This window comes from Myotis myotis, unplaced genomic scaffold (genome assembly GCF_014108235.1).
Source record: "Myotis myotis isolate mMyoMyo1 unplaced genomic scaffold, mMyoMyo1.p scaffold_m19_p_9, whole genome shotgun sequence".
Lineage (NCBI taxonomy): Eukaryota > Metazoa > Chordata > Mammalia > Chiroptera > Vespertilionidae > Myotis > Myotis myotis.
In genome coordinates, this window is record NW_023416401.1 from 516,308 (window position 1) to 543,636 (window position 27,329).

Below are 27,329 nucleotides of genomic sequence, written 5' to 3' on the forward strand. Positions count from 1 at the left end.
TGATTTCCTCACCCCTCGGCCATGTCGGCTGCAGGGCCCCAGGCACAAGCGTTAACACTGCCCCCGGTGCCCTCGGTTCCTTGACTTGTTCTCCCTCTTCTCGGAAATGGGAACAGAGGGTCGGGCCGGCTCCTCCTGCTGCTGGGGGAGTCCAGGCCGTGGGCTACGGCTGGTGCTGCTCTCTGGGCTTCCCTCCCACGCTGACCGGGCTGTTTCACGATGTGGGGTGGATGGTTCCACAGATCCAAAGTTCAGGCAGCTGTGAGCGCTGGGCACGGTGCCAGCTCCCGTGACCAATGGCAGTGTGTGGCCAGGGCTCCCTGGCGGCGAGAGCCCGTGAGCCGCGTGGCCGGTACGGAGCCTGCATCAGTGGCCGAGAAAACACGCACGTACATACACGTATTAAAGGACACACGGGCCTCTGCCACTCGGGTCTCACTCTCAGTGCTGCTCTGTGGCACCTAAAACACCCAGCACCATCCTCATGGCGACCACTGCTCCTCCCCTCATGCTCCATGCCCTAAAACACCACCACGTCACAGCTCCTGCTCCATGAAGGTCTGTGGTGATGAGGATACTGGAGACTAACGCTATTTTAAACCCAAGAGTGCTTGGATTAAAAAAAAAAGGGGGGGGGGACAACATGTCAAATCCTTCTCAGACTGCATGGATGCCATGGTTCCTGCATTTCTAAGGGGCGTTCCCAGGGGGACAGTCACCCCTTTGTTGCGTCTTCAGGGGATTTGCGGCTCCAGATGCACAGGCGAGTTCGCATGGATTTGTAAGTGACATGGAGACGCCTTTAAACTTGAATCTGTGACTGTTGGGAATACTGTGTGGGCTTGTGTGCGAGGGCACAAGTCACAAAACAAATGATAGCAACGTACCTGATACAATTGGGTTCATTTGCAATCTTTCCTGTGTTAATTTATTTTGTTGATTCCGCTATAATGGCAGACATGATATTTGAAATTCATGGGTTATCTCCAAACCTGAATATGGCTTTAAGTTTCAAAAACCATTTCAGTGGCAAATCTTCTCCAAATCGGAATGGATCAAGTGCACCCTGCGAACGACAATGATTTACAAAGGGGTTTCAGTGGTTCTCAACCTTCCTAATGCCGCGACCCTTTAACACAGCTCCTCATGTTGAGGTGACTCCCAATGTCATTGTTACAAGTTGAACACAATGAAAGCATGGTGATTCATCACAAAAACAATATGTAATTATAGATGTGTTTTCCGATGGTCTTAGGTGACCCCTGTGAACGGGTCGTTCCACCCCCAAAGGGGCCGCGACCCACAGGTTGAGAACCGCTGGTTTAAGATCCCATTTCCGGCCATCATCCTGACTGTGATACCACGTTGGCGATATTGCTAAAATGGAGGCAAGAAACAAGTTTAGAGAAAAACAAAAGTAATTTGTGGGCCGTTTGTCTCCATAACGCCCCGCCCAGACCCCGAACCAGCGCGCAGGGGGAGCGGCTCCGCCGCCGGAGCCGGGCCCAGGTTCCGGCTTCTCCCGTCGGGAAGGCGGCAAGGCCGCCGGTGCGCGCAGCAGGCGCTCGAGCAGCGTCTCCATAACTTACACCTTCGGGTCCCGGCCCCCGGCCTCCATCGGGGCCTCCATCGGGGCCTCCGGGCCCCGGCACAGAGGTGAGCGCCGGGCCGAGGGTGGGTGCAGGGTACGAGCACCCAGTACCTCCGCGCGGGGCTCTGGGCAGCGGGGGGCGGGGCGGGGAGGGGTGTGTGTTGGGGACCCCGCCCCCCACCTCCGCGGGGATTGGCTGCCACCCGCTGTGGGCGGCCCGGGAACTGGATGGGGTTCGGGGGCGCGGGCGCGGGCGGCGTGCGTTTCGGGCGGAGTTCCCCGCCTCGGTTCAGACCCGCTGGTCCTCTCCGGCTCGGGCACCCGGGGTCCGGCCTCGGGGAGGAAGGGGTCCCGGCCTCGGCCTCGGGGCCTCGTGGGTGTCCGAGCGGGCTGGGCGCGGGGGCGCCGGAAGGCAGGGGCGAGGGGCGCGGGCTCGGGGGTGACAGACACCCGGAAACGGATCGGGCTGCGGTGCCCCCGACCGGGCGGCTGCTGAGTAATCGCGGCCGGAGGCGGCGGGGACGCCCACGCTCCCTGCGCCGCAGCGCCCGCCCCGCCCCGCGCCCGCCCGCTGCGCCCGGGCAGGTGGAGCGGATCCGGGCGCCGGGCCGCACGGCTGCACCACCTCCCGGCCCCGCGCAGGCCCCGCGCCCATGGCCGGCGCCGAGCAGCAGCGGCCGCGCGGGCGGGAGGACGCGGACCCGGCGGCCGGGGCGCCCCTGCAAGACGCGGAGCTGGCCCTCGCGGGCATCAACATGCTGCTCAACAACGGCTTCCGGGAGTCGGACCAGCTCTTCCGACAATACAGGTGACGGCGCCCCCCGTCCCCACCCCCCCCCGCGCGCCCCGTGCCCCCCCGCGCGCGCCCCCCGGCCCGTCTTCATGGGATTCAGGCTGCGGCCGGCCTCCCTTCCCGGGGCCCCTAATCCCCGGCCCGGGCCCCACAGCCTCCCCCTTGGCCGAGGCTGCAGCCGGCCCTGCGCCTTCGCACCGTCCTCTCCACCCCACCCGGCGTCCTTTCTCCCCGAGACCCGCGGCGCGACCTCCCCGCGCGCTGGCCGGCTCCCCTCACGTCCCCGGCCTCGCCCCCCGAGAGGGGCGCCCTCCCCCCGGGGCCTGGGCTTGGGGAGCAGCGGCCGGATGCGATTGGAGGCGGCGGGGCCTGGGGCTTGCAGGGCCGTGACCCGGCTCGCGTGCGCCCTGACCGCCTGGACCTCTCCGCGGCCGGCTGTGCAGCCTGTGCGTCCCCGGCGCGTCTATTTGCAGACAGACCCGCATCCTGGCCGGGCCGGGCCGGGGTTACAGAACTCGGCCAGACTCCGCTGCCCGCCTCTGCCCGGCCGCGTGCCCGTGCTGCCAGCGCGCACCGCGGTCAGGGTGCCTGACTTACAGGAGGAGGGACATGGGGCTAACACATGCGAGAGGGAGGGACCCACACGTGTGCTGAGCTGACTGTCTTCTTATCCGTCTTTTAACGAGGGAAGGAGAGCTGCGTCCTGGACGCTCTCTCCGAGGGGGCGGAGCCTAAAGGGGGCGGGGCCTGCAGGGGCGGGGCCTGGCCCAGGGAGCAGTTTGTGATTTGCCCTTTGCCTGTGGGCGGGACTCCAGGATGTTGGTGAGCGGCCTCCCTGTACGTGTTTCAGGGTCATGTGCCTCTCACTTTAGACCGGCTGGTTGGGTAGGAGCCAGAGGGAAGATGTGCAGCTGTGATTGGGAGCCAGGCTGCGGGAAAACGAGAGAGAGAGAGAGAGAGAGAGAGAGAGAGAGAGAGAGAGAGGGAGGGAGGGGGGAGGGGAGAGGGGGAGGGGGAGGGGGAGGGAGGGAGAGAGACAGGAGATGCATGCGGCTGCTGCAGATTTTCAGGCCTCATCCAAGATCCCACGGTCCTCATGGCACAGCAAAGCGCTCACAGCCCTAAACTTCCCACTGAAGACGTTTTTAACCCGGAAATGAGAACCTCTCAGCCTCATTCAGAACATTTCACCTTTAAAGCGAGCCGTCCGCTTCCAGCCAGCGTTCTGTCGAGGCTGTGAGTGCAGAGCGGATGTGAAGACTCAGGCTTCCCAGTCTCTTGTGCAGATGTGTGGTCCCCTGAGAACACAGGTCATGGAAACAAGGGTGAAATCCGAGTGTTCGTGCACTGAGCTCTGACCTTTCTGTTGTCAGTCAGTCCTCACCTGAGGAATTTCCCCAGGGATTTGCAGAGAGTGGAAGAGAGCGGGAAAGACAGAGAGAGAGTGATGACTTCGGTTGGTTGCCTCCTGCTCAAGACCAGGGCCCTGGCAGGGAGGAGCCTGCAGCCGAGGTACGTGCCCTTGACCGGAATCGAACCCCGGACCGTTCAGTCCACAGGATGGCGCTCTATCCACTGAGCCACTCCAGCTTGGGCTGCGCTTTCCTTTTTCGGACTCCGGTTTGTGGCAGGAGAGAGGGCGGGAGAAGGTCTCGGAGTCCAGCTTACTCTCTTCAGTTGCTGAACAAGATACACCGTTTGTGTGTCTTGATACCACTTGCTTTGAAATGTCCTGTGTTGCTTCTTTTTAACTAGAGGCTGGTGTACAAATCCCACTGGGGTCCCTTGGTCTGGCCTGCGCCCTCTCATAATGCGGGACCCCTTGGAGGATGTTGGGTAGCCAGTTTCGGCCTGATCCCCGCAGGCCCGATCCAGACAGGAGGGAGCCCGAGCCTGTGCGTTGAGCATCTGTCCCCTGGTGGTCAGTGCGTGTCATAGCGACCGGTTGTTCGGTTGCTTAGGCTTTTATGTATAGAGATGACCATTTTTTCTAAATCGCTGTAGCATAGTACTTACGTATTACCCCCGGTTCTTGTCTCCTGAAAGCGTGAAATAACTGTTTCTGCTGTTACATTTTCTCCAGACGATTGTATGCAATGGTGATAAGGGCAGCTGGTGCATTATAGGAAGACTTGTCCACAGCTACCCGCAAAGAGACGTACTTTGAAAGGTGTTTCTGGGCGGGTGAGCCTGTTGGGGGTGAGGGAAGGGGAAGGTGTCCAAGGAGGACTTGCATTTTATAGGTAAGAGCTACCTGCTTGCATTTTATTTTTCAGTCGCAGTTGACGTATAATGTGAGGTGCACCACATAGTGGTTAGATACTTACATACCTTATGAAGTGACCCCCCCCCCATACGCCCAGCACCCATCTGACACAGGCGTCGTTACTGCAGTCCTATCGCTGTGTTCCTGGTGCTGTTCTTGTATTTGGAAATGGGAGCAGAAGATAAATAAGGAAACAAGCATCGTATCTGTTCTCTGCCAGGTGCGCTGCTGGGCACATTTCCTCGTGTTCCCAGTGTTCTGGGGACAGCTCCAGTGGGGTGCAGCTCTAGTGGGTGCGGCTCTAGTGGGTGCGGCTCTAGGGGGTTGCTGTGGGGTGCTGCTATAGTGGGGTGCGGTTCTAGGGGGGTGCGGCTCCAGTGGGTGCGGCTCTAGGGGGTTGCTGTGGGGTGCTGCTATAGTGGGGTGCGGTTCTAGGGGGGTGCGGCTCCAGTGGGTGCGGCTCTAGTGAGGGGTGTTTCATCCTGAGTTTCCCTTGGGGACTTGTTTCCATGCTTATCACGGACCAGGACCCAGCACTGTGGCTCCAGATCAAGGGCTTTTCTCATTATACCGTCCGCCTGTCTCCCAAGGTGATCAGATTTTTAGTTTGCCCTTCGACCTTGTGTTCCAGCCACTTACACTCTCTTTAGGGGAGGACAGTAGCGGCCATACCCTCTCCGCATTCCCGCCGCCCGGCTTGCAGCCGCCTTCTGCCGCCTCTGTGGGGGCTGACTGGGTGTCACAGTGGCTTCCCGGCCGGCGGACGGGAGCAGCAGGCATCGTGGTGTGTGGTTAGAGCGGAAGGAAGACTCCATGGGGGCCGGTGCGGTGGAGAACGGGGCAGACAGGTGGAGAACGGGGCAGACGGGTGGAGAACGGGGCAGACGGGTGGAGAACGGGGCAGACGGGTGGAGAACGGGGCAGACGGGTGGAGAACGGGGTAGACGGGTGGAGAACGGGGCAGACGGGTGGAGAACGGGGCAGACACCGGCTGCTCCGTACTCCGTGCCCGCCCTGCCCTCCCTGTGCTTTCTCCCGATGCTGGAGTCTGCGTAGGAGGGGAGTGTCCTGAGTGAAGGTTGCTTTGACATTAAAGTCAGCCCGGCCGGCGTGGCTAGTGGGTTCAGCATCCACCCAGGCACCGGGAGATCGCTGGTTCGGTTCCCGGTCAGGGCACAGGCCGGGTTTCCGGGCCTGATCCCCAGTAGGGAGCGTGCAGGAGGCAGCTGATCCATGATTCTCGTGTTTCTGTCTCTCCCTCTCCCTCCCTCTCTCTGAAATCAATATTAAAACATATTTTTTTTAAAAGTTAGCCTCCCATGTTGCATTTGAAAGATTTAGATCCTGTTACGCATTAGAAACTTCCTGTTCCCTGGTTGAAAGGCTGCTGCAGGACTGAGCCCGCGGGCACTTCCCGGGGTGGGGGTGGGGGTGGGGTGGGGTGTCTGGGAGGGAGAGCAGAGGGAGAGCGGTGGTTTCCTCCTTTCTTGGGCTGTTTTGTCACAGACCACGCCTTCCAGGATCTTACTGCTCAGCTTGGAACAACAGGAACACTGTATCTAGAGGAACAGTAACATTTTTATTAAAGGGGGAGCCTCATTCTCTCGCCACATGACTGGGAAGATAGACGTTTGAGCAGCGACCTGTTGAGAAATGGCTCCTCATAGCAGCCACTTCCCTGATGGCCATTCTGAATTAGTGGGAGGTCTGGGCTGCGTCGCTCAGTCATAACCCCCGTGGGAGGGAGACGAGTGCACAATGGGGCTCTCATGCCGCGGGCGGGATTTCCGAACGTCGCCGCCGCCCCCTGGTGACCATGGTCCTCGTGCAGCGGGCTGCTGCTGAGCCCCATCGGGCACCTGGTCCCAGAGGCGGGGACCGCTCGGGCCGAGTGGGCCCAAGGACGTGCACACCTGTGCACGCGCATGCTGCTCTAGTCCACCTTCACCCTCCTACGTACACGCCCTCACGCCTGCGTGGCGGCCGCCTGTGGACTCACATGGGGCCAGGCTGCGGGTGCGCACAGTCAGGCAGCAGGTGGGGAGGCCGGGAGACAGGTCCAGGGCCTGCAGCCTGCAGCCACGGGGGAGCAGCGCGCAGCCCAGCGGAGCATCCTCACGGGGAAGGAGTGAGTGGGTTTCATTGGAAGGAGGTGGAGGGTGGGAAGGGGAAGGAGGCCGGGAAGGTGGTGGGTGGATTCCTACCGATTCTGCCTGTGGGTATTATTAATCTTGTCCGTGTCAGCTGAAACCAGAAGCATGTTGTGGTTATAATGAATGTCCAGTGAGGAGAACGGCGGGAATAGGATACAGAATTAGGACCTGGTTGGTGCTATGAATTGTGATATTCCTCTTTTCCCACTGTGCTTGCCGAACATGGCAACAAGGAAAATTGGTGGTGAGCAGTGTGTGTGTATGTAACATGAAGACATGGGTCCTAAGTCGTTTAACGCTGCTTGTGGCACATGCAACCCAGCCGTGTGGCCACGCCCTTACCTGGGCGCGTGAGGGTGGAGCCAGCCTCACGGGAAGGCAGACTGCGGCCCGCGGGCCAGACCAGCCTGCGGCTCCTGTAGAGTCGGCTGGGACGCAGCCACCCTCGTGCGGCTGTGTGTGTTCCGTGGCTGCTGCGCGGTGCAACAGAGCAGGGAAGAGAGGTGCAGAGACCTGTGAGTCGAGGCCTAGAATATTCCTCTGCTTCAGGCAGTGGTTCTCCTGGAAGGACGGGTGTGCGGGAGAGCCGGGGTGTCTATCTGAGCCTCCCCGTGGAGACCGGGAGAGCTCGCAGCCGCCCACGGTTTCTCCAGGACGTGGCCACTCGCCAGAGTCCACGGACAGCCCGTAGGTGCAGAAGCAGCAGGAAAGGGGGCGCTCGGAGAAGCAGAGATGCTGTGAGGGGCCGGCCGGGAGCCGGGAAACGCGCTGCTGCTGTTTCCCTTCTTTTCAGCTCCGTTGTGGGTTCGGACAAAAGGCTCAACTATTTTTATCAACGACTGCCCTGTCTGAAAAGGTCCCACTTAAACATTCATGAAGGACTCATGTGCCTGCAGGGGGTTCTTCCGAAACGGCAGCTGCCGCAGAACGGGAATGCAGGTGTAGGGAATGGTCAGAGAAAGGGAGAGCCGGTGCAGAGGTGTGAGTGTGAGTGTGTGTGTGTGAGAGTGTGTGAGAGTGTGTGTGTGAGTGTAGAAACGCACATTCAAGGTGTCACCCTTAGAAGAACCCGTGTGCCGTGCGTCACGCGTGCTCGTTGACAGGACATGGCAGGCTCCATCCCTCCACGGGAGTTGAGAGGAGATCGGAGTGCGTGATGTGGGTGAGGATGAGGAAGGGAGAGAAGTGGCCTGAAGCCTGGACACTCTCCGCTCTGGTCACAGAAAACCCGGCGGATCCCCAAACCGTGATGTGACCCAGGTCAGGCGTTCCGCACTGGCTGCTTCAGGCCCGAGTACCGTTTTCACGCCCAGTGTCCTGGGCCGGGGCCTCCGAGGAGGGGTAGGGGGAAGTACAGGAGGCCGGCGAGTGGGTCGCAGAGATGAGTTTCTCTATTTCCAAAGGCTGCGTGGCGCCGCTCTCCCGCGAGGGGCCGGGGTGGGCGGGAGGAACTCGGCCCCGTGTCTCTTCCCCTCCGGGTCTGCTCCCTGAATTAACCCGTGTGCGGTTCGCCAGCAGGTCCCATCTGGGTCCGTAAGGTCTTCGCGGGCCAACGCGGGGGCCGGTCCAGTCCCCACTAAACCCTCTTGTCCCGGGGTGCCGTTCGTTCCAAGTTCTGAACAGTCCCTTCGCGTGCGTGCGTGTTGTTTCAAATTGAGGTGTGGACACGTAACGTTATGACCCGGTATTTGTATCTACTGGGGAGCAGTCAGAATAGGTCCAGGGAGCACCCGTCCCCCACACAGATGCAAAGCATGTTTCCATGTAAAACCATTCGTCCATTTGCTCTGTGAGAAGAGACGCCACTCCTGGCGCTTGATCTGAAGGTTGAGGTGTGGGCGGTGATGGTCGGCACCTCAGCCCTCCCCCAGCCGGACGCTGTCCCCATCCCGTCCTTCTTGCTCAAGAATTTCAGAACCTCAGAGGCAGGGACACAGGCGGTTCCTCCGTCCGACAGGAAGACGGTCCGTTATTACAGAGGGAGCCGGCCGTGGGCGGGACACAGGCCCGTCCTTCCAGGAGGGGCTGCTTACTCCGCATTTATTTATTCATTTATCTATTTAATATGTATTTTCATTGTGGATAGCGTTGCAGATAGCTCCCACTTTCCCCCCTCCTCCCTCCCCGCCCCCCCAGGTCTTCACCAGCTTATTGCCGTGCCCATGGCTATGCCTGTAAGTATGTAAGTCCCCCACCCCACACCGAGACGTGTCAGTCTGTGCCATGCCTCCCTGCTTCCGGTCTTATTTATTCATTTATTTATTGTTAATCCTCACCCGAGGATATTTCTCCATTGATTCTCAGAGAGAGAGTGGAAGAGAGACGGGAGGACAGAGAGAAACATCGATGTGAGAGAAACGCATCCATCGGCTGCCTCCTGCACGCCCCCTACTGGGGATCGAGCCCAGCACCTGGGCACGTGCCTGACTGAATAGAACCAGTGACCTCCTGGGTCCATGCTCAACCGCCGAGCCACGCGGGCGGGCGGAAGGCTCTTTGGGTTGTCGATAGCGTGTGGTTTGGCCGATCTCTGCAAGGTGCTGTCAGTGCCGGCTCCACCTGCTATCGGCATTTGTGGAGATGAGAGTCGCTTATCTGTGTGCATGACGTAAGATAGAGAAGGAACAGATAGAATTCTAGCCCTAGCGGTTTGGCTCAGGGACAGAGCGCTGGCCTGCGGACTGAAGGGGCCCAGGTTTGATTGGGGTCAAGGGCACAGGCCCGGGTCGTGGGCTCCATCCCCAGTGGGGGGCGTGCAGGAGGCAGCTGATTAATGATTCTCATCATGGATGTTTCTATTGCTCTCTCCCTCTCCCTTCCTCTCTGAGATCAATAGAAATATATTTTTAAAAATGTTAATCACCCTGACCGGTTTGGCTCAGTGGATAGAGCATGGGCCTTCGGACTGAAGGGTCCTGGGTTCGATTCCGGTCAAGGGCATGTACCTTGGTTGCGGGCACATCCCCAGTAGGGGGTGTGCAGGAGGCAGCTGATCGATGTTTCTCTCTCATCGATGTTTCTAACTCTCTATCCCTCTCCCTTCCTCTCTGTAAAAAATCAATAAAATATATTTTAAAAAAAATAAATAAAAAATGTAAATCTACCTTTGCCCACCCCTGTTTAGACCACAATCAGGCTATTCATCCATCTTGGGTTGTTTCCGTCTTTTGGCTTCAGGGAACAGTGTCTCTGTCCGTCCAGTGTTTAATTATCCTGGACAAACTTCGTTTTCGGTTTCCACGGGAAGGTTAGTACATTTGGAAACAGACAGGCAATTGCTTCTTTTATTCTCAACAGTTTTTCTACCTTTGGGGAAGTCCTGACACACAGAGAGAGAAAAAAATAGAGCCGTTTTTTTACTGGTGGTTCCTTTTCAAAAAGAAGAAATCAAAGGGCTCCTAAGGCATATTGGGGAGCTTTTTTATGTTTGTTTTTTAACTGTTTATTTTGAAAAATGCCTGCATCTTCCAAAGTGCAGAACATTGTCCAATCAAGTCCCAGGTCCCATGTTCCAACACGTATCCACGTTATTTATATAATTAAAAGGCTGGCAGGATTACTTTCCCGTCAGAAGGCAGTCAGAACTTGCTTTTCCTCTCAGTGCACATCTAGGGGTGGTTGTGAACTTAGAGCAGAACGGATGTGTTCCTGAACTTGAACTGGGAATGTTTGATTCAGTTTCCTATTTGCTCGCACGTGAAATTGGGGAAGGACCAGGCATCCAGTCGGGGGGGGGGGGGGGGGGTTGGGGGGGCGGGGGGCTGACTCTGAGAGCTCTTTGGGAGGGGAGAGTGGGTTTGTGGGGTGTGGATCTGCGGTAAAACCCTGCAGTCCACTCTAAGAACGGTCCTTGTTTTATGTGTATAAAGTTTTGAACACATTTTGCCTTTTTGTTTTTTTTTACTTTAAAAAATATATTTTTATTGACTTTTAGAGAGAGAGGAAAGGAGGGGGATAGAGAGAAACATCGATGAGAGAGGAACTCATTGATCGGCTGCCTCCTGCACACCCCCCACTGGGGATCGAGCCCACACCCGGGCCTGTGCCCTGACCAGGAACTGAACCGTGACCTCCTGGGTCAGCGCTCAACCGCTGAGCCACACCAGCGGGCATGTTTTGCATTTTTAAAACGAATGTTAACCGCCTCAGTTTGGGCATGTATTTGCGGATGGTGGGCTGGCTCACGAAGGCAGCCCCTCTTACGATTCGACTTTCTTGTCCCCCTGGCCCTGAAGGAGGGGGGTCGGCGGGCGGGGCGTCTCCACAGACAGACCAGTGACCTCCCGCGTCTCTAACTATCCTCTCAGGGCAAGTCCAGCTGCTCGAAGCCCTTCCCTTCTCTCCCGTCAGTAGGACTGTGTCGTGATCCCTGCCTCGCAAATGTTGTTAATTATTCCTATTTTGTTTTTTTAACAGAAATCATAGCCCCTTAATGAGCTTTGGAGCCAGCTTTGTCAGTTTTCTGGTAAGTTGACGTGGGGAGGTCCTGTGTGAGGCGGTGAACATATAACGGGCTGGTATGTGCTTCATGGCTCCTGCTGCACAGACTCACGATGTGAAGGACCCTGGAGAGTTCAAAACTGCAGTAAAGATTTTTGCCTATTAGCCAACACCTGTAAGAAAACTTCTCTCCTCATTTTAAAAAGAAGATGCTTATATCTCGTAGCGCATTCCCATTTTCCCAACCAAAATTCATTTTAAGTGAAAATGTAGTTATTTAAATATCTTTCCAAAAATTAAAACTGCATTTGAATGGAGAAAAGTCAGACTTTGAATAATACAGGTTTGCTCTGAAATTACTGAATAAATGGGCCGGAAGGCAGTGAAGCTCGCAGAGCCGAGGCCATCGGGTGCTGGTGCGTTTTCAAGTGTAATTTAATCTCAGGAATTGAGGGCCGAGGTCGCCGCTGGGTTTGAAAGTAAATCGCAATCTAGGAAATCCGATGCTTTTATTTTTCAGAAACATCCCCTAAACTGCTTTCAAACTTAATTTCTTGGAAAGCCATCATGGAATTGTAACCGAAAAGAAAAGGAAAAAAGCCCCAAGTAGAGGCCAATAGGAATGAAATAGAGGAAGCATTTAGAGCTGAGATTTAGGAAGACAGGCAGCAGCCGCGGGGCGCGGGCCCAGGGTCCGGCGGCTCCGGGGGCTCCGGGGGCCTGGTGCTCGTGTGGGCCGTTTTCTCGTATCACGGGGAAGATAACAGAGTTTTCAGGGTCTTCTGTTTGCAAGAAAACAGTTGCCTTCTTTCAGGAACACGGTCCTGGGTGGGTGGGATTCGAGCCTGTTGGAAGGGGCTGGGGCGGCCGAGGCCGTGGTGAGGTTGGTTGGGAAGGGGAGGGGGGTGGGGACACGCGGGCGAGGGGGCCGTGTCTGTTTGGCTGGATTGGAAACGGGTTGGTCGTGCCGAGGAGGCCTGGGATGCCCCGCGGGCTGTGAGTGTGACGGGACTGCAGAGCTCACAGTGATTCGCCTCCTTAGATCCTTCCAGAACCCCGTGCCTGGCTCTGCCCCGTAGCCCGTGCACCTCGGAAACCTCAGTTCTACGGGGTGGAAGGAGCGGGTGTCCAGCGGGGAAGGGATCGCGCCCTCCAGTCACACGTGGCCTAGAGCAGCGGTCGCCAGCCGGCGGCCTAAACCTGTCCGGGGCGGGTTCCCCGTGGACAGGCTGGGTTCCGTCCGTGAGCCCGTTGGAACCGCGGTCCGGGAAACGCTGCCTTTCACAGAACTGCCCGCGGTCTCATGCAGGTTTCTGTGCGGTACCCGAGGGGGCAGCGCCCTGGGTGGGAAGAATGTACTTACCAGTGAGACCCGGTTATAAAAGCTGAGCTAAGGACCAGTCAGACATGACACCGGGCTTTGGTCGCCGTGGTTATAACTAAAAGTAAAATTGTCGAACAGCAGGCGCCTGGCACTTACTTCATGTGTTTCTTTGTGCCGGTGCAGGCGAGGTGTTTTCTTACTTCATGCTGCTGTCGCTGTCTGTAAATGAATAGGATACAATGCAACGTCCTGGCTCTTTCCTTGCGACAGATCATTTAAATGTTTCTGTGGTTTGGAGTTTTGCTCTAATAACTTGGTGTAAATTTTCACACGCTTCCTGATTCATCCCTGCTTTCCCCGTTTCTCCCTTGGAAGAACGCCATGATGACATTCGAGGAGGAAAAAATGCAGTTGGCGTGTGATGACTTAAGAACGACAGAGAAGCTGTGCGAGAGCGAGGAGGCGGGCGTGATCGAAACCATCAAGAACAGAATTAAGAAGAACGTGAGTGCCCAGTCTTCGGTGACAGACCGTGGGCCCCTCGTTTCGGACGCGGCTCATTTACGCGGGTTTGGTGTTTAGAGCATAACGAAATGCGTTACTTGTTTCTTAGGGCTTCTGGTTATTATAAAACATATTCCTTGTTTTGTTTTGAAGGTTTGGTTTTGTTTTATTTTGGATATTTTTCCATTGATTTTTTTTTTTGGGGGGGGGGGGAGAGACAGAAATATCGATGTGAGAGAGACACATCTATTGGTTGCCTCCTGCACCCACCCCAACCTGGGGCCGGGGATCAAGCCTGCACCCAGGTATGTGCCCTTGACCGGGAATCGAACCCAAGACTCTTCAGTGCGTGGGCCAACACTCTAACCACTGAGCCACCGGCAGGGCCATTCTCCTCCCTCTGACCTGGTTTGTACTCCTCCCTCTTCCGAGAAGTCATTTTCTACAAGGACCCTGGCCCGGGCCCCGAGCCTGCGGGGTGTCTTCTCCAGGCCCCACGGGTCCTGGCACTTCGTCCCTCAGAACATTCCTGCGATGCACAGCAAGGCAGCATTCCCTCGCTAGGCGGTCCGCACATTTGCATGTCTCTCTGCAGTATCTGCTACCTGCCCAGCACGTGTGTTAACAATTAACCTTGGTGACGGGTCCTTGCAATGTAAAAAGCCTTTTCACACACAGGAACTCGTTAGCCCTTCCAGCAACACGCAGAGTAGATGTTATTTCCAGCAAAGGATTAGACTGACTTTTGCTAAGCAAACAAAACAATGAGTGCTGGGCCCGGCCGGCATGGCTCAGTGCTTGAGCTCGACCTATGAACCCGGAGGTCACGGTTCGATTCCCGGTCAGGGCACATCCCTGGGTTGTGGGCTCAATCCCCAGTGTGGGGCGTGCAGGAGGCAGCCGATCCACGATTCTCTCTCATCATGGATGTTTCTATCTCTCTCTCCCTCTCCCTTCTTCTCTGAAATCAATAAAAATATATATTTAAAAAAAAACGATTGCTGGGCCTAGATCAGGAACAACTGTGACCATGATGAATTATGCTGATCCTGAAAAGGGGAAAACTGGTCCTTCTGTCAGGCATACTGTGCATACTGTGGTCATATTTGCAGGAATTTCATCAGCTTGTATCATTGTGAAAGCAGAGGAAAGCTGTTTTGCTTATTTTGTTCAAGTTTACTTTGTATTAAGAATGCAGTTTCTTATTTCAGAGTCATTTTTCTTCATTTAGAAACATTCTTTACTATAAAGACCAACATCTTATAAAAAGTAGGGTTTTTTTTGTTTTACTCTTTGCTTATTTCTTTTTGAAGGACTGCAATGATTATTGACGTCCTGAGCACACATTTCCTAATATACTTAAACTAGAGACCCAGTGCATGGACTTGTGCACCGGTGGAGTCCCTCGGCCTGGCCTGCACCCTCTCTCAGTCTGGGGCCCCTCGGGGGATGTCAGAGAGCTGGTTGCGGCCTGATCTCCGCAGGCCAGACTGAGATACCCCACTGGTTCATGAATCTGTGCACCGGGCCACTAGTATGCATATATGATCTTTGGTTCATCTCTTCCTGCCCTCCCCCTTCCCCCCCTCCCCCCTTCCCTCTGAGATTCATCAGTCTGTTCCATGTTTCCATGCCTGTGGTTTCCGCTCCTGCATTGAGTGTCTGCCTCCTGGTGGTCAGTGTGCATCATAGCTACTGGCTGGTCTGCCGGTTGGCCTGTCACTTAGGCTTTTGTATATATAGATAACCTACAGTTCAGCAACTTTTAGCAAGGGATATGAACTATTAGAGACAGTCACCTCAGAGTATGACAAATTTCGGGTTCTATTTGTGATTCAGTCAAAGCTACTTTTTAATTCCAGGGAAGTCTCCTTAACACATATAGGAGAGAATGTAGCCAGTTTCCATCACATCTCAGTTATGGGCACCTAAGAAATGAACCCTAATATCAGTCCTACCTGACGGTGGATAGCTACCTTCAGGCTTTCTACTTTGGGGAATGTTTTGTGCCTTTAGTGGCTTTTATTTTGGAGAAGTAGGAACTCACATAGTTTTATAAAAAGTAAAAAACCCTGCATTTCTGTGTTGGCTTTCCTTGTCCCATGAACTCAGGGCTTTTATCGGTTAGGATTCTGGGCTTTGGGTTTTGATCATTGTGTTGTGAGCAGAATGAAGCCCCACCCGTGGTCAGTAAGGAGCGGCCAGGCTCGGGGGTCACGTGGTCTTGGCGTCTCGTGGTGGCCATGTCTCAGCGAAACCACTTTGCACAGTAAGGTCGCAGCTGCTTGGAGGGAGCGTTCTTATGGGAGACTCACCGTGCGCTTCTTCCCTCCGCAGGCGGACGCCCGGAAGTCAGCGCCCTCGACGGTCGACCGGCTGCAGCGGCAGATCATCATCGCGGACTGCCAGGTGTACCTGGCCGTGCTCTCCTTCGTCAAGCAAGAGCTCTCAGGTACCGGCAGCATCTTGTGAACGGCCTTCGCTAGTCAGTGTGCAGTCAGTGATCCTCTCATTTTCAAAACTAGAGGCCGATGCACGAAATTCGTGCAGGAGTGGGCCTTCCTTCCCCCGGGCTGCCGGCACCGGCTTCCCTCTGGCTCCCGGGACCTGGGCTTCCCTCCAGCCGCCAGCACCCGGGACCCGGGCTTCCCTCGCAGCCCCAGCTTCGTCCAGAAGGTTGTCTGGAAGGACGTCTGGTCTAATTAGCATGTTACGCTTTTATTATTATAGAAGCCTCTCATTTCAGCCTTTAAAAGTCTGTGGCACTGCCCTGTCCAGTGTGACTCAGTGGATAGAGCGTCGGCCGGTGGACCAAAGGGTCCTGGGTTCGATTCTGGTCCAGGGCACGTTTGGCACATACCTCAGTTGCAGGCTCCTCCCTGGCCCGGGCCCTGGTCGGGTGTGTGCAGGAGACAGTCCATCAATGTGTCTCTCCCACATCGATGTTTCTCTCTGTCCTTCCCTCTCTCTTCCACTCTCTCTAAAAGTCAGTGGAAACATATCCTTGGGTGAGGATTTAAAAAAAAGAAAAGAAGAAAAAGTGGCACCTCTTTGGGGCACGGTAACCGGGTTACTCGGGAAATTGGGACCACGGTTCCGAGTGGTGTCGCGTGGGTCACTTTTAGTGCCAAAGTCTGTTCATCCTCTCGTCTCAAGAGAGTGGCCATGCTCAGGGGGCACCAGTGCCACCGACAGACAGACAGACAGACAGGCATTTTCTTGGTGGGAACCAAGTTCTGATAGTACCTTTAGAGCTGGTTTAAATGCCAGGTTTTTTTGTTGTTTTTTAGGAAATTGTTATTGAAGGCCTGAGCACATACTAACATTTACTAGTTGACTTGAATGACCTACATTTTGACCTTTAGAGAGAGAGATAAACTAATTTCTTAACTAGTTTAAGAGAAATATTTTCTTTAATTTTGTAGCTTGAAGATCTTGAGTGGTAAATAATAGCATATTAGTTTAACATGAACATTCTGTAATTTATTTTTTGTGAAAGTACATTTTTATTTATTTCAAAGAGTCAAGGAGAGGGAGAGAGAGATAGAAACATCAATGATGAGAGAGAATCACTGATCAGCTGCCTCCTGCACGCCCCACACTGGGAATCAAGCCCGCCACCAGGCATGTGCCCTGACGGGAATCGAACCCTGACTTCTGAGCTACACTGGCTGAGCCATTCTGTAATTTAAACAGTTTCTCCTGGACATGCATGTGTTCTTTGCTTTTAAAAAAAATGTTTCACTCGTGTACTGAATTTCTTTCCCAAATTGCCTTGAGAAGTGGCCGTCTCATTCTCCCGGCAGGCTGATATGCATCAGTTATTGTTCCACTTGTCATAGATGTTTAAGCAGTGCCCTTGGTTCCTCCCCCAGCCGTAGACTTTACTGAATGTGATATTGATACTGAAGTGAGGTTCTGGCAGCACGAAGACCTCAGTCTCTAATAAGCGTGTGTGGTGATTTGCTTTGCGAATAGCTCAGTGTTTGTTTGAAACAACAAGTATAACCCAGTGAGGCAGGGGGTCCCGCGGGGATGAGGCCGACGGAGTCCTAACGAAGCATGCCCGACTCCGGAGACCAGGTTCAGAGACGCAGATCTAAGTTTATTGTGTAAGTGCAGCAACATATATAACATTCCGGACCAATCAGAAGTTTACACCATCCTTAGGGCAGCCAATGGTAGGAAAGATCAGGGTACTCTGTAGGGGCTCTAGGGGGCTTGCTCAGGCGGGCGCTGCCACTTCCCGGTGTGCCGAGGAAGCTTGTACAGGCGGAGTGTGCTCACGCCATTGCATCCGCCGCTGCACTGAGATAAATCTCCTGAGCTCTTCCCACAGCCGGAGTGGGCTTCCCTCGCCTTTTAGAACCATTGGGGTTGTTACACCCTAAAGTGTTTATTTCCTGCTTTGCTGAGGCCCATTTCTCAGAAAACATTTTTTAAAATATATTTTATTGATTTTTTACAGAGAGGAAGGGAGAGGAACAGAGAGTTAGAAACATGGATGAGAGAGAAACATCGATCAGCCGCCTCCTGCACACTCCCCACTGGGGATGAGCCTGCAACCCAGGTACATGCCCTTGACCGGAATCGAACCCGGGACCCTTCAGTCCGCAGGCCGACGCTCTATCCACTGAGCCAAACCGGTCAGGGCAGAGAACATTTTTTGTGGATAATTTTTTTGGGGGAAAAACTCCTGGGACGTGTCTGTTATAGGCGCCCCTCCCCCAGCCCTGGAGCGGTTGGCACACGCCTGCCTGAGCTCCAGGTAGACGCGAGTCTGTGAATGTTGTTACTGCCTCACCCCCGGGCATGCGTCCTGACCCGGAATCGAACAGCAACCTCCCGGTCCATGGGTTCTTCGCCATCATCGCTGGCGGGGCTGGGAAGGTCTCCGTCCCCATGGCCCCGAGCACCTGGATGGTGGGGTTCGTCACCCCCCTCCCCATCGAGAGGGTCACTGTTAGTCGGTCCTGCTAATCAGTCCCTGAGTGTGGACTGTGGGAGAGCTGTGGCAGGGACAAGGGTGACGTGACCGTTACGCTCCACACTTACCCCAGGTTCTAGTTCTCAGGCTTTCTCCCAAGCTTGTCCCATGTCCCCAGTGGGGGGCGTGCAGGAGGCAGCCGGTCAGTGATTCTCTCTCATCATGGATGCTTCCATCTCTCTCTCCCTCTCCCTTTTTCTCTGAAACCAATTAAAACATATTTTCAAAAAAGAACTAAAGTATTTTTTTAGTGGTTTGCAGCCCTGAGTGGTAGAATGGCCTATAAAGCCCCCCACGCCCCCAAAAAAATAAAAAAATGAAAAGGATGCGGCGTTGCCCGGTTTGAGGCGCTCTTGCACGCCCTCTGCCGTCCGTGCGGGAACGGTGCCTGCGCGCTCACTGTCCGCTCTCCCTGCCCAGCGTACATAAAAGGCGGCTGGATACTGCGGAAAGCCTGGAAGATCTACAACAAGTGCTACCTGGACATCAACGCGCTGCAGGAGCTGCACCAGAGGCGGCCGCCGGGGGGGCCCGCGCCCGCCGACGCCACCAACGACAACCACGTGGCGGCCGACGGGGTGTCCGAGGAGACCCTGAGCCGGCTGAGAGGTGCCGTGAGCTTTGGATACGGCCTGTTCCACCTTTGCATCTCCATGGTGCCCCCCAACCTGCTCAAAATCATCAACCTGCTGGGGTTCCCCGGAGACCGCCGCCAGGGGCTGTCTTCACTGATGTATGCGAGCGAAAGTAAGGACATGAAGGCCCCTTTAGCTACGTGAGTAGCTGTTGCGCTGCTTTGTCGGTAACGTAGTGTTGAGCGTAAGGGGCCCGCGGTCGGCCCGGGAGAGGAGCGGCAGGTAAACGCGGGTTTAGTGGCCATCAGGCGAGTGTCTTTTTCTATTTTTTTATTTGTATTGAGTTCAGAGAGGAAGGGAGAAGGAGAGAGAGAGAGAGAAACATCCATGATGCGAGAATCATGGATCGGCTGCCTCCTGCACGCCCCACACGGGGCACCGACCCACCACGCGGGCCTGTGCCCTGACCGGGAGTCAGACGGTGACCCTGACCGGCTGCCTGGGTCAGTGCTCGACTGCTGGGCCACGCGCAGCTGGGCGAACCTCCTGTCTTGCGATACAAGGCCGACGGCCGTGGTTCCGGGGTTGGTAGACGCTGTCTTAGGGAGCCAGGCCCAGTGCTAAGGCTCACAGACGGGTCCTGCGTTCAGACGGTAAAACGATCCCATTCCCAGCCTTACATGAGGGTGTAAGCCGTTCTGGGGACCTTGACCACAGTCACCAAGATCCCAGTTCCAGTTCTTAGATTTAAAGGATGAAAGTCTGACAGGACTTTTCTGTGATTATGAATTTTTATTCTTCTGCCCTCATCTTGGGTAATTTTCGTGACGATTCTGGTTGGTCCCTTGGTCTCTTAGATGTGGCTTTGGCTCCTTGGTGCGATCGCAGTAAACCGAGTCACTATGTGGTTCAGTCTAAGCTTAAGTGGCAGTTACTTAAACACGAGAGTGTACTGTTCAGAGCAGGGACCACCCATCCTCCATCAGTTAAAAATGGTGTGATTTTTTTTCCAATTTGGTAAATACCTGTGATTTGCAATTTGGATGATGTTACCAGACACTCGATGTCCTTGGACATCGTACCACTTGTCAGAATTTTCCCCAATAATGTTGATATCACAGGGAGCGTTCGAGCACTCTATTTCTACGCTTGTCGGAATTGAGGAATTTGGATATTTATAATATGTGGTGGCTATTAAAGAGATCGTTCATTTTATTATTATTATTGATTGATTGATTTCAGAGAAGAAGGGTGAGAGAGAGAGAGAGAGAGAGAGAGAGAGAGAGAGAGAGAGATATCAATGATGAGAGAGAATCATTGATCGGCGGCCTCCTGCACACCCCACACTGGGGATCGAGTCCACAACCCGGGCATGTGCCCTTGACCGGAATCGAACCTGGGACCCTTCAGTCTGCAGGCTGACGCTCTGTCCGCTGAGCCAAACTGGCTAGGGTGAGATTGTTAAATTTTCATTTCAAAAATGTTTGTGCCTCCCCAAACTCATTCAATGACACAAACTGTGGTCCTTCGTTAATTTGACTTAACAGATTTGTAGTGTGTGATCATTTGTCTGTTTACATGTTGACACTGTTTTCTGAGAAAGGAAGCGTTAGAATTATTAATGTACATCAGCCTGATTTCTAAAAGGGAACCACATTTCTGCATGTGCCAGGAGCACACGCTTACAGAAAAGTATTGGTTGTGGGTTAAACATTCTGTTCATTAAGGCAGAGCCCGGTGCGTCCCTGGAGGGCCTCCTTTAAGACGGCACTTTTCCCGAAAGGGGTGGATTTGAAGTGACAGGATTTTTAGTAATTTACTTACTTGTTTTCTAAATGGAGCCTCTTTGAAGGCCCGAGAAAGGGCCCTTCATCTGCTCCCTCATTTATACTTTAACCCGTGGCTTTGCCCGTGGCTCCTGCACTTACATCCTGACTCTGAGGCCTGCTTGTGAACACGGCAGAAAGCAACATTTTCCTTTTGCAAAAAAGTAACGCTTTCCTGAGGAGGGACAGGACGTGCCGGCCTCGGTTCCTGTCTCGTTTGCGCCTCGATGAGCGAGGCGTGGCGTCACCCGGGAGCCTCGGGAGCTACATGCTTCCGGCCTCGATTCGCGCTCACCCGGGGGCGTGGGCTGCTCCGGGTGCTGAAGTTGCAGTTTTCCAAATGCTGACGGCACTAAGACGGGCGGCTCTCTGACGGCGCAGCGAGCTGGGGGGGGCGGGGGGGGTGTTCGGACGCGCACACGTGCGCCTGTGTGTGAGCAGCAGGGCCGGGAGGGGGCCGGGCCCAGCATCTCTCCCCCCGCAGGCTGGCGCTCCTGTGGTTCCACACCGTGGTCCGCCCCTTCTTCGCCCTGGACGGCAGCGACAGCCGGGCGGGCCTGGAGGAGGCCAAGGAGATCCTGCGCAGGAAGGAGGCTGCCTACCCCAACTCCTCCCTCTTCATGTTCTTCAAGGGGCGCATCCAGCGACTCGAGGTACCGTGCCTGCATGTGTGCGTTCTGAGTAAAGCCTCCTGCGGGCCCGCCTGTCATTCCCGCCTGGGACGAGCCTCACGGGTGCCGCATGTCCGAGGCCAGGAACCGTCCGTGCCTTCCCTTGTGTCGTGGCCACGTCCAGGACCCCGGGCTGTCAGCCCGCTGCCTGCTCCTGAGCCAGAGCCGCGGGCGGGGCAGGGGAGAGTGTAGGCTGTGAGCCGAGATTGGCGCCTGGGCGGCAGGCAGGAGCGTTAAAAAGTCTCTTAGATGAAGAACAGGAAACACACTTTATCTCCCATGCAGTTCCTAGTAATCCACCTCTGAAATGTCATGGTGGCTAACGATGGATGTTTATACACGAAACCGCCTGCCATGTCAGGGACGGCACCAGCTCTGAAGTCATCGTGGCTTTTATTTTCCGTGTGTGCCACTCTCCTGCCTGCTGTGCCCGCGTACTACCCGTGCGGTCCACCCCACTCCCCTGCCTGCTGTGCCCGCGTACTACCCGTGCGGTCCACCCCACTCCCCTGCCTGCTGTGCCCGCGTACTACCCGTGCGGTCCACCCCACTCCCCTGCCTGCTGTGCCCGCGTACCACTCGTGCGGTCCACCCACTCCCCTGCCTGCTGTGCCCGCGTGCCACACGTGCGGTCCACCCCACTCCCCTGCCTGCTGTGCCCGCGTGCCACACGTGCGGTCCACTCATCCAGTCCCTAGGGCAGCCGGTGGCGTAGATGTAAAATGTCATCCGCTTTCTATGGAAAGAAGAGAAGGGGCCCTGCTGGCTGGGTCAGTGGTTAGGGTGCCGCCAAGGGCATGGACCTCGGTTTCAGGCCCAATCCCGGGCCTGGGAAGGGCGTGTGCAGGAGGCAGCTAATCGATGTGTCTCTCACGTCCATGTCTCTCTGTCTCCTCCTCCCACTCTCCCTAAAAACCAATGGAACGTTGTCCTCGGGCGAAGATTCGCCAAAGAACGAAGGGAAGGGTCCTCCCTGAGCACCAGCCGGAGCCAGGCTGTGACTCCAGGCACTGACACGCCCTGAGGGGGTGCGGGCCGGGGCTGTCCCTCCGTGGCACCTTGTTTTCCATCTCCTGCTTGAGGACATGAGGGTTTGAACAAAAATGAAAATGTCGGTGAGACATCGTGCCTATGAAGGAAGGCAGCTGTGCGCTGGGTGAGCCCATGGCTCCCCAATGGAGCAGCGAATCAGCGAGAGGTTCTAACGACCTGGGTCCTCCCATGACCCTGACGGCCCTCCAGTGACCCTCACAGCCCTCCCATGACCCTCAGTGACCCTCACCATCCTCCAGTGATCCTGACGGCCCTCCCGTGACCCTGACGGCCCTCCCGTGACCCTCGCGTCACCTTCCCCAGGCCCCCCCTCCCAGGGTCCTGTCGGGAGGTGGGGAGGCGCTCTCACCTCCCCCGGCGTGTGGTCCTGCTCGGACTCTCCGCCTCTCCTGCCCGGCCTTCCATGGCCCACGGGACCTTTGGAAAGTGGCTGTAGTGCTCTCTCTCGGACTGAACGATGAAGTCGCGTTTTCTCTGGTGCTCCCGTCCCGTCCCGTCCTGGTGTTGCTTTTGGTTGTTGTGTTGTTCATCCTGCCCTGAGGGTATTTCCCATGATGCTTAGAGAGCGTGGAAGGGGGGAGAGAAGGAAACGTGGATGTGAGAGAGACACGTCGATTGGCTGCCTCCCCTGCACATCCCGACTGGGGCCGGGGAGGAGCCTGCAGCCGAGGGACCTGCCCTCGATGGGAATCGAACCCAGGACCCTTCGTCCGCAGGCCCATGCTCTATCCACTGAGCCACACCGGCCAGGGCTGTGTTGCTTTTTAGCTGTGAGCTCACAGTTGTGGCAGGAACAGCGAAGGGGACGTGGATCCCTCTGGCAATGAATTTATCGGAGAGAAAAGAGCCAGAGGCCCTGAGGGCTCACGGCCGTGGTGCTGGGCGAGAGCTGGGGGGCAGGGCCGGGCTCTGGGCTCTGGCTCCTTGACCCTCCTTGGAGCTGCTGCTGGCAGCGTTTCCTGCGTGGCTGACGAGCGAGCCTGCGTCTGGTCTCAGAGCAGCAGCCCTGCGGCTGGTGCGGGTGGTTATTTATAGGAGCAGGAGAGGGCGGTGCGGGGAGAGCCGTTCCCTGGCATCTGTTCATTCCTCTTTCACCGGAGGCCTCCCTCCCGTCCTGCGGGCTCTCTTCACTCCCTCGGGCACCAGGCCCTCGGTGCCTTCATTCTTAGACCCGCACAGTGAGGGGCTTATTCCGCGGAGGGTGTCTCTGTCCTGCTCCCCAGCGAGGTGCATCCGTATCAGGCGGAGGAAGGAGGAGCTGATCGTAACATCGCCAGTACGTTAAGTGCACTCGTCGATTGCTAGGCTCACCCCCGTCTGTGCTGCTGTCGGAGGCGTTTCCCTGAGCTCACTGTGCCCAAGGGGCTGAGCCTGCCCTGCCCTGCCCTGCGTGGGGTTAAGTGCACAACCTGTTGTCAGAGTCCTGCGGCTGCAGCACTAATGCTGAGCCACCCGTGAGTAAGTGGGCTGTCACGTGTCCTTCTGCGTGTTACAGGTGACAGGGAGGGTTCTCGTCACTGAGCGACTTCACACAAATAAGCCAGCGATCCTTACGTTCTGTTTTACTTCAGATCATTTCGATCTTCCCTCCACACACGAGACTTGATGCAGTTGTGTTTGCAAATCGAATGTGGACGTGTGAGCACCGTTTTCATGAGTAGCTGGTGTGCCGTTAATGTCAGTGACCTGGCATTTCCCCGTGGGGAGTCGCTGTTGGGATCCTGGGCTGTGGTTCTTTCCCTGCTACTTCACAGCATTGCACGGTGACGGCAGGTGCTGCTGCAAGTAAATAGCTCAGCGGATTTTCCTCGAGTTGTTTCCTTGGTCAGAGCTTCCATGGTGTCATTAGTAAAATCAAAGAGTACAGATCCCTGTCTGCATCTGCCGTAAAAATGGCATCTACAAAAACTGTTAGCAAACGATAGCTAATGCTTCAACGTTAGGGCCTCCTCTAAAGTGAAAGGTGGGGATAAAGCGAGGATGCATCCGGCCAGCGTGGCTCCGTGGTTGAGCGTCAACCTATGAACAAGGGCCTGTGCCCTTGGCTGGAATCGAACCCGGGACCCTTCAGTCTGCAGGCTGATGCTCTGTCCACTGAGGCAAACCAGCCAGGGCTCCCCAAGATCAGTTTTGTTTTAAATTATTTGGGTGAAAAGTAAGGGGAGCTGTATTTCCACTGTTTCAATAACTGCTCATGCTGATTCCTCAGTGAGCGATCGGAATGGAACTAGAACTGAATTTGGAGCTGTGCCTGCTCCTGGGATGATGTCACTACGATCTGATAATGGTCTCAGCACTTTCTATTTCTGCTTGAGTGCCTCTCGCAGCAAAAGCTTCTCCGTTTTTAAAGAAATATACCGTATTACTTTTCTAAAGCTGAGTAACAAATTCCCACAACTCTGGTGGCGTAAAAGCAACAGGAGTTCATTTCCTCATGGTTCTGGGGCCAGGAGCCCAGCCAGCTGCCCGGGGGTGACGTCAGGTGTTTGGGGCTCCGGGGAGAGTCTTTCCTTGCCTCTTGCAGGCACTGGTGGCCGCCCGCATTCCTGGGCTTGTGGCCCCATCACTCCAATCTGCCTCTGGAGTCACCGCCTCTTCTGTGTGTGTCAACTCTCTATGCCTCCCTTTTGTTTTTATTGCTTTTAAATATATTTTTATTGATGCCAGAGAGGAAGGGAGAGGGAGAGAGAGAGAAACATCCATGATGAGAGAGAATCACGGATCGGCTGCCTCCTGCACACCCCACATGGAATCGAGCCCGCAACCAGGCACGTGCCTTGACCAGGAATCAGACTGTGACCTCCTGGTTCATAGGTCGACCACTGAGCCACACCGGCCGGGCTTCCCAGGAGCCTTTGAGCCGCTCTCTTCCATGGGCTCAGCGGTTTTTGACGACTGTTGAGGAGACTGCTTGGAATGAAGCAGTTGTGGTGCGATGACAGGGGCAGCGGTGACTGGCTTTCCTCTCCCCGCAGTGTCAGATCAACAGTGCCTTGGCCTCCTTCCACACGGCCCTGGAGCTCGCCGTGGACCAGAGGGAGATCCAGCACGTCTGTCTGTACGAGATCGGTGAGTGCGAGGGCCGGGCCTTCGGTCGGGAAACGGCGCGTTCACGGCTCAGCTGCGCCGGCTCCTGTCCCGAGAGTGACCTCGCTCTCCTGGGCGCCTCCTTCTTGGGCTGCTCCGCCTCTGTCCTCATCGAGTCCTGCCGCCTCTGGGTCGTCAGAGGACGCAGCTAGCGTAGCACAAGCAATGCCGCTTGTCTTGGCGATTCTCATGGTTTCTTTTTTTAAAAAAATATGTTTTATTGCTTTGTGGAGAGAGAGAGAGAGAAATATCGATGAGAGAGACATCATGGATCGCTGCCTCCTGCATGCCCCCTGCTGGGGATGGAACCTGCGACCTCCTGGTTCTTAGGTGGATGCTCAGCTGCCGCCACCCCCACTCTCCCCAGGTGGGCTCATTATGTCTTTATACTTGATTCTTCATGAGATTTTGAATTTAGGATAATGGGTTGTCAGCGTTAGTCAGTGTTAACTGAGTGGACGGAACCATTTGTAAATACCTTATCGCTTGCACATGAGAATTTGACAGTTTCCTGCTCCTGCCACCGAGTCCCTCTGTGACCTCGTGGCATGGCTGTCCCTGTGCTGTCCCACCCTGGACAGGACTCTCTGCTCGGGGCCATCTTACCCCGTCGGCGACACGTGGGAGTGTTTTATAGAAATCTTGGCCTCACATTCCCTCTTTACTGCGTCACCGGCTGTGAGGTCTTAATCAAAATGGCACACTGAAAATATTTAAGAGAAAAAAATAATTTTATTTTTACTTATTTATCTTTTTAATCCTTCCGTTGATTTTTAGAGAGAGTGGGAGAGAGGGAAAGACAGAGAAACATCAATGTGAGAGAAACACATCGATTGGTTGTCTCCTGCACGCACCCTGCCGAACACATGCCCTTGACTGGAATCGAACCCAGGACCCTTTGGCCTACAGGCTGACGCTCTATCCACTGAGCCAAACAGGCGAGGGCGAGAACAAAATAATTTTGAAAGTGTTTTCAGGTGGTGTGCATACAGCACTCACAGAGGAGATGACGGGGTGGAGGTGTGTCGCCAGTTCGGGCTGTGGGCGCACACGGAGCTGGCGGCTGCACTGACCCTGCTCCCTCCCAGGCTGGTGCAGCCGATCGAGCTGCCCTGACCCTGCTCCCTCCCAGGCTGGTGCAGCCGATCGAGCTGCCCTGACCCTGTTCTCTCCCAGGCTGGTGCAGCCTATCGAGCTGCCCTGACCCTGCTCCCTCCCAGGCTGGTGCAGCCGATCGAGCTGCCCTGACCCTGCTCCCTCCCAGGCTGGTGCAGCCGATCGAGCTGCCCTGACCCTGCTCCCTCCCAGGCTGGTGCAGCCGATCGAGCTGCCCTGACCCTGTTCTCTCCCAGGCTGGTGCAGCCGGATCGAGCTACCCTGACCCTGCTCCCTCCCAGGCTGGTGCAGCCGATCGAGCTGCCCTGACCCTGTTCTCTCCCAGGCTGGTGCAGCCGGATCGAGCTGCCCTGACCCTGCTCCCTCCCAGGCTGGTGCAGCCGATCGAGCTGCCCTGACCCTGTTCTCTCCCAGGCTGGTGCAGCATGATCGAGCTGAACTTCCAGGACGCCTTTGGCTCCTTTGAGAGGCTGAAGAACGAGTCCCGGTGGTCGCAGTGCTACTACGCCTACCTGACCGCCGGTGAGTGTGACTCTGCAGAACACGCGCTATTTCAGCACTGCCTGTCCCTGTGGCAGCAACGTCTCTCGTTTCGGACGCGCACGGTCACCATCCGCAGAGGGAGCATCCCGGCAGGAGGAGGCGGAGCTCTGTGCTTCCTCCGTTTCCCCAGGGTGTCCGTGTTTTGTGCTGTCGCATGGCCAGCAGCATAATGCTGGGCTCACTGACCATTTCAGCAACACACACCTCCCCCCACCCCCACCCCCACCTCCCTCTCTGGGCTGGTCACGTCCGTGTCTTGGGATGCTTGTTGCCCTAAGCAGCCTCACCCTACCTCTACCCTCTGCTGCATTTTCTAAAATACATTTATTTCTTGGGGATTGAGAGAATTTTTAAGAATCCAGCACGTCTTTCTCATTGCGTTTCTGTCTTTAAAGTGGCT

At 55.7% G+C, this 27,329-nt stretch overlaps 1 protein-coding gene across 3 annotated transcripts in view; it reads left to right on the forward strand.

Annotated features, from left to right (window-relative positions):
- The first annotated feature begins 1,848 nt into the window (after positions 1-1,848).
- TTC39C (tetratricopeptide repeat domain 39C) overlaps positions 1,849-27,329 on the forward strand; it is a 34,726-nt gene continuing 9,245 nt past the window's right edge. The window contains exons 1-8 of one of the 3 annotated variants that reach the window (XM_036321608.1): positions 1,849-2,399; positions 11,220-11,268; positions 12,943-13,071; positions 15,409-15,523; positions 18,479-18,805; positions 20,904-21,112; positions 25,159-25,252; positions 26,801-26,908. In XM_036321608.1, coding sequence (XP_036177501.1) covers positions 2,245-2,399; positions 11,220-11,268; positions 12,943-13,071; positions 15,409-15,523; positions 18,479-18,805; positions 20,904-21,112; positions 25,159-25,252; positions 26,801-26,908 — 1,186 coding nt within the window. In that variant the 5' untranslated portion in view covers positions 1,849-2,244. Of the gene's footprint in view, positions 2,400-11,219; positions 11,269-12,942; positions 13,072-15,408; positions 15,524-18,478; positions 18,834-20,903; positions 21,113-25,158; positions 25,253-26,800; positions 26,909-27,329 lie in introns of all 3 variants that reach the window. The other 2 variants (XM_036321609.1, XM_036321610.1) reach the window with 2 other exon arrangements.